The following is a 15,137-nucleotide window of genomic DNA, read 5'->3' on the forward strand; positions in this document are numbered from 1 at the left end:
GATATATTCTATACCGACTTGTAAACTTGCTTACAGGTGAGTTAGGGCCTACGGCTTCAATTTGAAAACGCGTTGAATTCCCGATTGGGTTTCTTGTTTGGCTGTGCTTTGGTAGGTTTTCATAAGTAGGCTTTCATAAGTCAACTAGTTAGTCAATTAAAGATTTTTCTGAAAAAAGGGCCATTTATACTGCTTCAGTGGTGGTTGGAAGGGTATCTGCGACGGTCTTCCGTGACTATCTTACAAACTTCTGTAACAATAGATGTCATGAGACTACAAGTAAGGTCGCCTCGTGTGGTTTAGATCATAGGCCTATCAACAGTTGACAGTCTTCCAAATTACCTATCATCAATTGACCGGCGTAGATCTTGGTCCCTACTAATTGCTGATGCAATTAAAATACCAAGCAGTTAACCGGAGGGTACTATTTTATCCATTTAATATTAGATGATTATCAATAACTTAACTAACAATTAAACATGAAGTTCTGGATTTTAAAAGATTTATTAATGATATGAAAAAAATTCCAGTAACTGTGGCAATTTGAAAGAGGTAGGCCTACTGGTAGAGGCTGACTGGTAGGTAAAGTAACCTAAAATAGTTAGTCCCCCCCCCTCTTCATCCACTCAACCCTACCCCTTGTTCATTTAACACTATCGTTTGCTGGTTCATATCCAGTGTTTCTGTACAGCGAAGCAGTTAACGCGGTCTGCAACATTTCGGGGAAGGACAGGTGAACTATAGATCCTGCCAAGATATCTGCAAAGTTTTAAGGCGCAAAACTGGAAAAGTTGAACAGTTTTTCACCTATAGAAAAGTTTTCAATATACTCTGCTTTTAAGTGGTTCCAAGAGTCCCAAATATTTTGCTGACATCTTGATAATTTTCTCTTGCGTGCTTCCTCAAAAACGTCCTTAACCAAAAAAATCGATAATCGTATGGGATTTTTATACAGGCAATTGACCTACTTTGGGCCAACGTAGTTATCGGCGCTATTTCACTATTTTATGACTTGGGCGTGGAAAGTGATTCATGTCTGTGATATGAAAGTTTTTTCCAATGATTTAATTAAAGTGTTGTTGATCAAATATTTCAAAGATTTTTAGCATATAGGGGCATTGCCTCCTTTTAAGGACAATGAGAAGAGTGTACACAAATCAAAATTAAGAAAAATACTGCATTTTTCTCTTATATGCAAATTACATTGCCTTGAGCTATAAACTGGCCGGAAGTGATGTTCATCTCTGTAACGAGGCCGGTGCAACACAATCTAAATGACGCTGCAAACGAAATTGTCAGCGGGAAGGCAATCAAACTTTAGTATTTTGGAATATTTAAAATAAAATACGAAAAAGTTACCATAATCAATGGAAAGATGATAAAAGTTATCATAAGTAGTTTATATATTTAAAAATAAATATTTTTTCTTTTTGATTTAAGAGCACAAAACTGAAGATGATTTGAATTTATGCTAGGCCCTATTAAAATCAATTAAAAATAATTGCTAAGTGAACCAAAGAAGATGTCTGATTCAAGTTATTTTTTTTAATTTATTGTACATTCACAAATGTAGACAAATTAAATCCGGTGAAACATGCACTAGCCGATACCTCAGCCAAATGATGTCCAATTTCAAGTACCTCATTTTTGGCATAATTCTCCCTCAAAACAAACTCTCCCAAGTCAGGAATATTATTTCTAATAAAAGACTTATTGTATGAAATCATAGACTTCATTATATTTGACAAATACTGCTTATGAACTAAGAAAGAGTGCATTGATATTTCGAAAAATACCAAGGATTTTTCTTTGAAATTCTACCCTCCCCCGCCATCCCCCCCTTTCTACTGCTACCATTCAAACAAACCGCTTTCAACGCTCAGCGTGTAGTGTGCGCCAAAAGTTTTCACTTATTAAAAATATATATTTGCTAATATACTCATATAACATAGTGTAAACAACCATTTTTAAAATGTGGGAGAACATAAATAATACAGATAAGAGATCTGAAAATCAAACCGCATGTTGCATCGGCCAGGAAGCGCATTCAGGCTGCCCGCGAGCATTTTACTACTGCACCACCGATGCGCACATCGTTCAAAGAAATTAGGCCATCCGTCCGACCTTCCCCATCCCTTTCAAACAACGGTCCAGTTTGGCAACACAACAAACGTATCACAATATTTAAAAAACTGAGTAACCAATATGTCTTTTTCTTTGAAATACCAATTTAAGTCTTTATTTTTGTAGGACACAGCGATTTACATAATCACGGGTACAAATGTATAGTCTAGCTCTGCCACTCACAGATGAGCGTGATGAATGCAGTAGCCGTTAAGCCCCCTTTCCACTGGACGGAGCGGATCCAGATATATTTTCTAAGTCTTCCAAATTATCTTTGATGGCTCATCCTTCACTTCCCCATCCCCACCCTTGCAAGAGCTCACACACACACGCGCGCGTGCGCGTGCACGCACGCGCTCGCACACCCACACACACACACACACACACACACACACACACACACACATATGCTAGCCAATTGAAATCCCCCTTCCCCCACGTCCACCCACCCATCCCGATCTCCAGGACAAGGCTGGGATTTAACGCGTACTAGATAGCGGGGCACTTAACGCCGATTTAACAGCATAATTACATGATTTACCAAATTTATCGCAGGCATTAAAATGAAGTTGATAGAAACTACAATGTAGTAGGCGCCGAAAAAGGCTGAGGTCACTACCGCGCTAACTACCCCTTTGCTGTCATTTGCGGCTGTCTTCACAAAGAAGAAAAGATAAGAATTTATCTTTCATTCAAATTTAAATCGCATACGATTGTTTCTCTCAAAATAACATTGTTTTAAAGATTTTTTTTTTATTTGATCGTTAAAACAATCAAAATTGTGTTATATAAAAAAGTTGTTTGTATTACCTGTCGCCAATGTTACATATGATAATGGCATTGAAATGGAAAAATATCAAAATTTGACTTAAGGCTTCTTTTCACTGACCCCCCCCCCCCCCCCCCTCCATCCCGATTCCTTTCTACCATTCAAACAAGCCGTCCTTGACTTCGCCTGCAGTAGTGTGCAAGCTATTGAAAAGTATAAGGCCAAAAGTTTGCGAGGGAATACCATGTAAAGAGATTGAGGGTAGATTGGTTTTATCCTTTTGTATTTACTTATTTTGTCGATTTTGAGAAGAAAACATCAGTAGCTTTCATTGAATTCACTTAAAATAGATTCAAAGAACAGCATTTTTTCTTACATCAGCCGCTTCTGAAGATGTAAGCAAGTAAAATATCATTAATTACGCACCGTCGCACTCCCCAAGCCAGGAAATAACAGGTTACTCGATCTGTAAGATTCTTGGTTGACTTTAATATTTTTCAATATCTCTCCCCAATTTCACGAGGTTATGTTATTGGTATTCTTAAATGACTTTTGATATCGATATTTATAGCGAGGTCAAACAGGGTCGCGAACATTGATGAAAGAGATCGCTAAAAATATATATATCCTCCGTCCTCACTCTGTTTCTAAATTATGCGTGGTCGGTCTTATCCTTGTTGTTGCGAGCGGGTTATGTTCTTGCACTGTGCTGTTGTAAATTTCCTGGGTTTATATTAATTGCACGTTGTAATTGCCGTTATATACATATGTATCTACCCCTTGCCGCTCGTACAAGTTATTTACGTTTCTAGATGTCAACATTACAGATATCATTTTTGATGCCTAATAACCTCTGAAAGTGCATAGTAAGAAGAGTGCTAACATTGCCTGCAAGGTAACATTTGGAATGGTCACATTTTAAAAAAGATATAATGATCGCCAGTCAGTAAATAGGCATGAAACAACATGTACGTATGACACATACCCATCACTATCCGCCACGCTCCTGATGATCTCATTAGCCTTGCACCTGTCATTATTTTTATCTTATCATTTCTACTGGCTAAACATGTAGCCAGTAGGCATAGGAGGAAGTGAGAAGAATTTGAAGTAATTATATGGAGCTTCCCGAAATGATGCAGAGGTTAAAAAAAATACCGCACCTCAGACAATATGACGGTTGCCCTCTGTAAATGTACAGTCGATCTGTAGTAAACTTTAGACAGCGGACTCAGTTACCCAGCACACTTATCTGAATTGCTTGTGATAAGAAATGGCATTCCGTATTTTTAAAGTTTGGATAAAAGTTTCTGGATTTAGATCTGACTTTTATGTTCACTTTGAAAAATTATTCAGAGTCAAAGGCGGATTTTAAGTTAAAGGTACTTAATGCCTGATTTACTCGCAAAAAATTAATTTTCTCCTGCTCAATAATCATTGGTGGTCCTCGTGCACTTGGATTCGGTGTTTCATATTAATAAACAGACAGTAAGCCTCTGTGTGTGTGTATATATATATATATATATATATATATATATATATATATATATATATATATATATAGTTAGTCAGTTAGTTAGTGGCTTTGTTTGGTAAAGAGACATGATCGGTTTAAGTTTACGATAATTATTCTTTTTTTTTTCTTTTGTGAAATTTTTATTTTTTACACATTAGCATTTTCAGTGGCTCACTTGCTAGTGTTTCAATGTCCATGTTACCTGTAGAACATAAAGTAAGAGGGAAAGACTAATTATGCTGTTTAAATCATTATGTAACAGTGCATCTTTTTGCGTATATCTGAATTTTTGACAGCTTTCAGGCCTACCCAAATACCAGACTCGGCACCATGATCCTGAATTCAGCGCTAGATCGGACCACACAGTACGCGCTTCGAAGTATCAGACGCAACACCGCTCTTGCCCAGTACGCGATGTGAAAGCTATGATTCTCAGCGGGGTTGGAAAGTAGTGCATCTCATCTCATAATTTGTTCTGGGGTATGATACTGTGAAATGCGTACTGACGGACACCTTGAAAACGGGTAGTGTGGTCCGATCTACCGGTGAATTCGGGATCATTCGGTACCGAGTCTGGTAGTTGGCTAGGCCTGGCTTTGCTGCCTTGTTTCCTGTATGGTGTCTGTATATTTGCCAGCTTCGTTGTCTAGTTCATTTAATGACTTACCCCGGCAGTTCTAAATGGTTAGCCAGTCATTTAAAATGTCATGTCTTTTCGTGCATTTCAGAGGGGACTTTTGATGTCAGGTACTTTTATTTCAGTTGTTGTTTAGTTTTTAAAAAAGATTAGAAGCTTTGCAACTTTTTCGGCTAGTACATCAATTGATACCTTTGACATTACCCAGTGCTCCGTATTATTTGAAAAGAGCGCTGAGACGCATTTAATTAAATTGCTGTAATAGATCTTCTTAGTGTGACCACAATGGCATGTCAATATTAAAATGAATGAAAAACGGACGGGTCAAAACGCACCACGTTTGAACTAAGGTAACCACACAGCAACCATGTGTTCAGAGGAGATGTACACGTATATCATACTTTTCAACTACATATGAACAAGTATCGTCGGGAGGATGATCAAACGATATCTTGAATAGATAAGCCAGTGGCCTCGATTGACCCGTTATTTCTGGTGCACAAGTTAACACAATGGCCTAATCGTCCTGTGCAGCATCCTTAAACCTCTCATTTTAACGTGTTTTTACAAAGCTGATAAGCACAGAAAAGATTAGACTTCTTGGCGCGGGATTTTATTCATTTGGAAAAATCAATACCTAGTGGCGGATTTTCGATTTCTGAAAAAAAAAAACATACCAATTGACCCCTCTTGAAATTAGAATTTTGACTAGCTGAATCATAGTTCTAAACCGTACCAAATGGCACCTTTCGCCCTCTAAAATACCTAAAAGGGCCCCGAACCCAACGTCGATGGGGGAGGGGGGGGGGCGAGGGTCGGCTTCGCATTCGCGGCCTGTCATTCCTAAAAAACGGACCCCCTTCAAATACGCCCCTGATATCCCCTCCCCCTACATATTTTGGGCAGTACCAGGTGAACATATAATAGGGTGTATGGTGTGCAATATGATATAACGAACTAAGGGATAGTTCGTTTTAGACATGACAGAGTCATTTAGATTAATAAATAAAACATATTAAATTTTAACATATAAATCATCTTGATAACGGTTATAATGGATTATGAAGTATTCCAACATTTTTAACATTCCAACAATATTTGGGTCGAAGTTCCTGATGCTTTCTAGGTATGATTATAAATCTAACCCTAATAATATATAAATTACATGGAACAATATTAATAAGATAAGGATATTAATCATGTCTGTTTTCTTTTCTGTTGTCTTCACTGACTGATATTTTCCATGACTCAATACATATAAATACCCTTGGAGTTCAAGAATTTCAATAATTTTTCATCATTTCGTCATTTTGCACTGTATTTCGTGTCTGGTAAACAGGATACGCAATGTGTAAACCTGTTTTCCCTCCTTTTGTTGTTACTCGTATGACCTAATCGACCAGAACGAGCGTTGACGTACTGCTTTCGAGTTATTATTTACTCGACAAGATCAACTGCATTTTGTTCACGGCGCAAAAAAAAAATGTGTTCTTTAGGCACCAATCCCTCGTTCACCATTACTCAAAGTTCAAAGTTGACTTCGTGCCCTAAAGAGGTCAAGTAGTCCTATTTATCATATCCCGCGTAACCTTTGTATGCTCTGCATTTGGGACAGGTGGATCAGCACCAACAACATGGCAACTGACTTTCAGGCGACTTGCACCCTCCCATCTAGAAACAGATTGTTAATAGAACTTTTGCAGAAAAAAACTAACAGTCAAGATGCCTCCGTTCAGCAGGAAAGAATTAAGTCTCATGGCAAACTCAAGCGGAAACACCAATTGCAAAAGGACACAAGGGTGGGTCGCTTTGTTAAAACTTTATGTGCGCGCAACATCGTTATAGATTTAGTTTCCGTCCCACAAATTTAATATTTAAAATTTATATAATGAAAAAAGGGGGGCGGCATGTATTTTGGAGACTTTCGACCCATAAATATGACAAAAAGTATTCTTCTATTACTTGTCTGTATATTTCCAATTTTTTAAAATCTAGTTTCACTATTCACTTCTTCAAAGGCCGCATAATTTGGCAAACAAAATCACCAAATTTACCTTTAATTCATTCGTGCATGTACACATCTAAAACCAAAAATAATTTTACTTTTAAGTTTGGAGAAAACGATTTATTCACACGAGCCCAAAAGCATCTACGACAACAGTTGCTTCACAAGCATCGCTATTTGCAAGAGGCTTTTTCTAATCAGCAAAAGCAATTACAGCTCATCGCCAAAGATTTAGAATGGACAATTAAGCACAACATTAACGGCAAGGTCATGTGTGAGTATACTGATTGTGAAACCGATAGGCGTGTCTCTAGTTTCTTTACGCAACGCAAGATTTAAAGAAAATCTGGCCATATCAAGTGTGTGTGTATTGTTTGTGAAACCGATGTGTGTCTCCAATATCTTTTGGCTACAAAAGCTTTTTTATTTGTTTAATGGAGCGTATGCTTTTGTACAGCGAATCCTTAATAGCAATTGAAAATATTCGTTTTTTTTTTAATTTCGAGATTGATGTATAGCTTAAGGGACAAAGCGGTACGTCTTAGAACCTCCAATTTTAGAGAAAAGGTCATTCTTGGAACATCGCTTCCACAGTAGAACTTTCATATAATCAAAAGGCCTGCACACTTTCAATATTAGAAAAATCATTTGTATCTGTCGTTTAACGTTCAACGTAAAGAAACCTACAATTCTAATACCCTCTACCAGGGCCGCAGTTATTATTGTGGATATTTTTGCAGATATTTTAAACCATTTATTTAACCAGAGACATATATGTTAATGTCTAGTGAAAAATCAATCTGTGGCCCTGGTAGAGGGTACAATTCTAACATGTAAAATACTCACCCATAGACAATGTGTGATAGTAAAGCTTTCAACGCTAAATTTAAAACTTCAGATTTCTTTCAGCAGAATAGTTTTCATATGATTCGTGTTTTTTTTTTTTTTTTTTTTTTTTTTTTTTTACTGTACACATTTTTTTTTAAACATATTCTTATGAATTGTAAGTGAAATGTCGATAAATTTTCTATGTAAATTCATGGTCTGCACTCACGTAAAGAACTAAAAGGAAGAGAGTCAGTCCGTCATCAATCTATACTTTTTATATTTCTGTTTTTAAAAGAAAAGTACTCTTTTCGTTCAATCTTATCGACTTGTAGAACAGATTAATAATAAATAACTGATTAAATTATGCTGTGACATTTAACACTGTTACGTTATTCAAAATTAATCCCATGTAAAAATAAGCATGAACTTCTAGCTCCAGAAAGTGCAAAAGAATCGACAGCCGTAACACCAAACGCCGGCGCATATCAACAAAGGGTTCAACCTACATGCACCGAATTGCAAAGTTTGCCGGCGTCAATGGTGCCGACACCCAAAGAGCAGACAGCAGGTTTACAAAACATTAGCACCGACGTCCAGCATTCTACGTCCACTTGCCATTATCCTCTGAAAGCGCCACACGCCTTCCAACAACTGACAGGTAAACATATTGTGTTGCATCAATCAAGCCACTTAGCTTTAACCCCTGTAAAATTGGGAATGCAGTAGTTTGGCCTTGAAACACAGTTAAATATTCAATAACACCCAGTTTGTTGCAAACAAAACTTATATCCGTAAGTTAATACTTGGCATAAGCATCCCAGTTCAGAACAACCTGGAAAAATGAGAGACAAAAAATATTCAAAGTTGCAGTATCAAAACAAAAACCACACGTATACACTATTTGTTTCCAAAACCGAGAGCAGTTTTTCTTTTATCCTAAAGACATGCAGCATCATCATATTACAAATCCAATATTATATAATGAAACGTTCTACATATACGTTCTACATATATTACATACTTTCTTGTAAAGAAATACATTTCCTAAAACACTAAGCAAAATATCTTTCCAAATACATAATATCTACATGTACTTAATCATTCAGATATGGGTACCATACTGTCGCGGAATAACGCTGTTCTTTCGGATCCGTCACAGAAAGGTTTCAGAAATGAAGAGCAGCAGCAGAGGCAGCAACAGCAGGATTTTCAACTGACACAGCCAATACCAATGTCTTATGTACCCAGGAGAACATCAACAAAGGATCTGGGTAACATTGCTGCATCCAGTCCCATGCATTTGGCATTACCAACACTCAGTTTTGAACCCAGCATGGCTGCTACAACAACTTCAGCCACACGGGATCTGCATTTGACAAGTCACAGTTTACGTCTGCAACTGTTGCACCAGCGGTATAAGCTACAATGCCAACAACAACAACAACAACAACAGACCAACTCATTCACCAACTTCTCTACCACGTCTTTGACACAACCGCTACTGGACGATCAGATACCAGTGGCTGCAAGTGACATGCCATGCAACGTAACTGACCAAAATCCGGACTTGTGGGACTTTGATTTCATGGATCACATTCTCAGCGAAGACGACATTCAAGCTTTGGAGTGCTATATCGAACATGATCCTGCATTCGATGGTGAGCATAACTGTCCTCCTAGTAATATCTCGAATGGACAAGAGCAACTCTAGTGACCTCCAGGCTGAGAGACCAATTTGTAGGTGACAAGTATTATATTTACAGGGAATATATCTGTAAAAAGCAGAGATCTTTCCAACTTTATCTGTAACACACAATGGAATGACTTACTGCGCACCCAAGTTTATCGAAGAAATATTTGAAATATAGTTAATCTGCAGATCAACTGGTTGTGGACAAGGCCTTTATTATCCAAGAGCTTTTATTCATTATACATGAGCTAATGAAACCTTATGTTAGACATACAATCTTCAAAGATAGAATGAGATACCTTTCAAGTTCAATAAACCTGATAATCCTTATATCCTCAGATTTCTGAGTGCCTGAAATTTTAGGATTCTTAACACAAAAACTGGAGCCACTGCTAACAGTGGTCTTAAGATACAACTGTGCAGGCAATTAGGAGTGATTACGCTCTTTTTCATTTTTTTTATTGAAACAATGGTGTAGTTACAATAACATGATTAATATTTTTCACATTACAGTCCAGTACACTGTCAACTTTATGTTATGTGTACTGAATAGCACTATAGCTGTTCACCATACTGTATTACCTTATATAGTACAAAGTACAATATTACCAGAAGTTATTACATAAAAAGTGCAAACACCTCAACAAAATAGGAAATGGACAAAAAGCAGTGAAGGCAGAAAAAGTAAACTGAGAAAACATACTCTTAAAAATCCATTTTTTCCATATTGCTTATGGTAGTATACTGTGCACATACTTTTATTTACAATTATTTTTATAATGTGTAAAATTTTGTTATAACAGATATTTACCTCAGATTACCTGCATTTCTACTAACTGGTAATCCCATCAATACCTCACAATTAGATAGGTCCAAGTTTCAACTCATTTAAACCATATCAGGTTCATATATCTGTCCATGAGCTGAGAAAAATGCTAGTGGGAAAAGCAGACATGTATGAAAGTTATATTCAGCATCCATGGCATTCATGTGGAAGCTTTTTCAAGGGGAAGACTTCTGATGGACTGGGGAAAGGATTGGACAGTTCCATTTTCATTTCAACTCCAAATGAACTACATTATTTACAACATCTTGCTGTGTTACAAAACGGGTGGTGGTTTAATTTCATCTTGTATAAAAAGTTTTATTCATACATGATTTCTGTGAAATCTTTGTAATAAATCAGTAAATAACCAACTGCAACTGAAATTTATTTATAACACATTTGGAATGTTTTGGAAGAAGACCAGACAAAAGAAACCCAGCAAAAAAATGCCAGAGCTGGGACACAGACAGATTTCAAGTTGCCATGCCTGTCAAGTTATTTTAATTTCACTCCAAATATACAGTATACAGACACACTGTAAAAATTCCCAAAAAGAGTCGATGCCATGGCAGCTATATTATACAAGTGCGTAAAAATGCAATACCTGGACCCATGCATATACAATTTTCCCAAAATACTGAAAACAATTCACTGAGGCTAAAGTGAATAAATAATCTTGTAACTTTTCTAAAATAATTTAACTGTATGCAATAGTGAACAACAAATAAAGCCTATAAGTTACCTGCTAGAGAGTTCACACAGTAATTGCAGGTATATTATTTTCAGGAGTCCTGATCCATTTTAATTGTTAAAACATGAAATAACCCACTGGGCTGATCCTTGCAAGTGTACATATTTCTTTATACAGCTGGAAACATTGTTAAAGCACCTTATTGCCCTCCTAGTTGATGCTATTTGTTATCAAATTCCTTAAATATGAACTTGCACTTGAAGTTTGCAGGTCTGAACTGTGAGATCCAGTACTTTTCTCTTCCTTAATCCTTGCGCCTTGCTTATCTTGCCCTGGTTTCTTTTTGGTGAATATTCCTCCAGCTCCTCTTTTCCTGTTCAAGGCATGCTTATGTCTGGACTCATACAGGTATTTCTGAGAAAAAAAAATTAAATCAACTTTTCAAGATTTTATTATAAAATTCAGCTAACTTAGTGCAAGCCTTTCCGATAAAGTCATAAACTCATCTTTTTCAAAAATAACTTTTCCATCAATTTAATTAATTAAAGTAATATCTATAAATTGTATATCAATTCTTTTATTTAGATAAAGTGCTTACTCATACTTAAAATAAACATCAAGTACTTGTAAAAAATAAAATGTTAAATTTCATATATATACCAGGGGTACAGTGACTGTACATGAAAAGTAAATATGCTTTTTAAATTTAAATGTCTACTATAACTAAAAAGCTGTATGCCATACATCCATATTATGAGACCACATTTGTCTTATGTTTTCCATAACACAAGCAAGTACACACACATACACGCTTCAAAATCCACAAAATGCCAACAAAGTGTAACACTATGGTTAAATCAACATGAAAACTTCACGATTACTTATTCTATAGATAATTTTAATTAGATTAAAAAATTGCAACAGACATAAGAAAGTAACAAACTCAGCTTACAGGTCTTTCTTTAGGTATTTTACCAAGAGCTTCTAGTTTAGCCCGTGCCTCTCTCCTCTTAAGAATCCTGTGGTACTGTTTTGCATTCACATACAGTGGTTCTTCCCCATCTGCAGACTCCTGAAACAAACAAAAATATAATATGTTCTTTACTTCCATGAAATAACCATAACCGTATTATAAAATAAACGCCAAGATTGAACTGAAACATGAGAGAGAGAGTGTTCCCCTTATTACATACATCACAAATACCCACACTTTTGGAGTTTCAACCTAATCCCTGCAATTTCTATAAAACTGACTCCAGATTCTTCTTAGCACTGTGCATAATATAAAACTTAAAAGTTAAAAACGTACCATCTTAAATTACAATCACAGATTTTAAAAACATACCAAAGGCATTGGGGCGGTCACTCCAGGTGTTTGTCCAAGACCAGTGAACTGACCAGGTGCTAAGTTCATGATTTGCAAACCTGCAATGTTCATAATTAGCGTGAGAGGCAGGAATTAAAATAAGATATCCATGATAATTTGTTACAGTAGTGTATTGATCACTTCTTGAAGTACACTGAAACCATATCATTTCAAAGATAATTTTTCAAAAGTTTAAGATAGATAAAATGGTGTCACCGTTTTCTTTTATAATAAAAGTATAGAGGTATTAAACAACTTTGATTTGAAAAAGAACCCCTAACACAGCAGTCAAACTAAGAAAAGACATTTTACATTTTAACAATTTGTAGCCCTAACCCACAGTTGAGATCAGTGACAGGCTGATGCAACCAGTGAGAAAAAAATCAAGAGATTTGTCCAATTATTAGCTTTACCTCCAGGTAACTGCAGGGAACCTGTGCCGCCTTCACTGTTCATCACCAGGTATGCCACCTGTCCATTTTGTGCCACCGTCACCCCTGGTCCAGAGGGAGCATGAAGACCTTTGGCCTCAGGAAGGTTTTCTTTCTCCAAACGTACTGTATTTATCTCATCCAACTGCTTTTCCACTGTTACATGGCCATCTGTGTCTTTAGAAACTGTCTCTGTATTGTATAATAACGATCTGGCAGACACATTGCCAAGACTAGTGGGATCAAACACATGCTGAACTGCGGGTGATGACAGGTCACCTGAGGTTGGTACATTCAAGTACAAGACATTACTCCCATCTGGGTTAGCAGAGAACTGGGATACGACTACCTGGTCACCTTCTCCACCTGAACTTATCACCTGGCAGAGAGTGGATTCCCCCTGAAATACACAGGAAGACAGTTCATTTCAATGCAGCAAATTTAGTTTTAAACTCACTGAGGGCACATTTAGAACAAGTTGATTCGCTGACTAACAGAACTGCAGATCAAATATGGGTGACCCACCTGAAAGGTTGACCTACAGTACTCCAAGGCTATTAATCCCCTAAAAGACATTGAAAAGATTCCCCGCGGAAAGCAGTCAGGGGTAAACTTTCTAGTGGGTTGGCCATATTTGATCTGCAGATCTGTTAGTCCGAGGATCAACTTCTGTTGTGAATGCAGTCTAAATCTAAACCATACTGTCTACATTGTTAAAATGATCACAACTCATGCCTCTATGAATTTTACTTGAAAATAAAAGTACTTGTAACAAATATATACAGTGCCACATCTGCGATCTGAAAACTGGGAAACAGTGGGGCCCCTGTTTAGAAATATGGAGGACAGAAACTTTCATCAACACTGTTTTCGATGCATGAATGGCACAATGGCACAGCAACACTGTACATACAATTTTGTTGCTTATGCATCTCTCTTTCTTATTAACTTTTCAAAGAAAGACTTCTATTACCTGTGTAGATTCAACACAAGATGTCTCCACTGGCTGTAACTCTGCCAGTGACATAACTGATGGCTTCAAACAGATCTGAAAGCAAAGCCAAGATATTTTTACTTTTCAAAATATTTTTTTTATATGTCTGTAAATAAACATGCAAGACTAAAAATAATATTAATCAAGCCCAATAATTTATACAATTTGTTTTCAAGTTTTTTTATTATGGAAATGTCACATCAAATCCATCTTCTGTACACTGAGGCTCATGTACTAGGTGCATATGCATACTCAGTACAGTTACAGGATTAATTTCGAGGACACTTTAATAGCCTTGGTTTATAATCCTTATGGTAGTTAAACGACTATTATCGGTGCGTTAATTATAGGGAATTAAACCTTAAGCCGTTGGGACCCAGCAGCCATAAATACTACTCTAACTCGGCCTAAATTTACTCAGCTCGCTTTTAGCCACCCACTGTGAGCAGGACAACATCATCAATAGAAAAGAACTTCTGCACTTTCATTTAGATAAACAGGGTGATAAACCCGATGGGGTGAACGGGGTGAAAATACCAGCCTTTGTGAGTAAGAACAATAGCAGCCCGCGGATCTAACAGAACACCTTCCAAGGTTTTCTCAACAACATAAAGAAAACCTTCAGAATGGTGGGGCACAGGGAACCCAATGAACCAAATATAAAAATCAAAAATGGGATTCAGTTGTTAACTACTGCCATTCCAACAACACTGCCTTCTCTGAATATCTGCCAGGATCTCGGCCAGTTTAATGTGTTAACAGTGTGAATCTGCACTTCCTCATTTTTTCCATTTCATGTTTTTAGTTTAGGAAATTAATAACAAACCTTACAAAATGTCACGACTAACCACACCTAATTTTTTCATTTTTAAAAAGTTTAAAGCCTTAGAGGAGAGGAACACAAAACGTTTGTTCTTAGGATATGCATAGAGTTAATAAAAACTACTGGTACATTTGTATTATCGTTCTTATCATGACAACACCATAACGATTCATCACTTTGTTACCGAATTGTAACTATGTCATTTTTAATCATTAAATCTTAATAGATAATTACCTGAATGTTTTCCCTTTACACATGCAGGAAGATATACAGTGACATACACTAATGACTGTATAAAGTAAGTTTATGTACTTGCTCACAGATTACATTTGGCGCCGTTCTTCATCTCCGTGTGTACAACGTCAGCATTTTATGTGTAGAGAGTCTAATATGAAAAAGGCAGATAATGTTTTCAATAAAAAATGATAAATTCCAAA

General features: G+C 36.7%; 2 protein-coding genes across 2 annotated transcripts; one reads left to right on the top strand and one right to left on the bottom strand.

Annotated features, from left to right (window-relative positions):
* Positions 1–6,610: 6,610 nt before the first annotated feature.
* LOC106168874 (uncharacterized) lies at positions 6,611–10,922 on the top strand. Its single transcript, XM_013548083.2, has 4 exons — positions 6,611–6,845; positions 7,157–7,325; positions 8,313–8,537; positions 8,986–10,922. The coding sequence occupies exons 1-4, from the start codon at positions 6,642–6,644 to the stop codon at positions 9,588–9,590; spliced, it is 1,203 nt and encodes a 400-aa protein (XP_013403537.2). The 5' UTR covers positions 6,611–6,641; the 3' UTR covers positions 9,591–10,922.
* Positions 10,012–15,108, bottom strand: LOC106168884 (nuclear transcription factor Y subunit alpha). The gene is made up of 6 exons (XM_013548139.3): positions 14,935–15,108; positions 13,857–13,931; positions 12,866–13,283; positions 12,432–12,511; positions 12,039–12,158; positions 10,012–11,500 (listed from the first exon to the last, which is right to left on the bottom strand). The coding sequence occupies exons 2-6, from the start codon at positions 13,908–13,910 to the stop codon at positions 11,297–11,299; spliced, it is 876 nt and encodes a 291-aa protein (XP_013403593.2). The 5' UTR covers positions 13,911–13,931; positions 14,935–15,108; the 3' UTR covers positions 10,012–11,296.
* Positions 15,109–15,137: the final 29 nt, after the last annotated feature.

Source organism: Lingula anatina, chromosome 1, assembly GCF_051362555.1.
Source record: "Lingula anatina isolate TDL-2025a chromosome 1, LinAna3.0, whole genome shotgun sequence".
Taxonomy (NCBI): Eukaryota; Metazoa; Brachiopoda; class Lingulata; order Lingulida; family Lingulidae; genus Lingula; species Lingula anatina.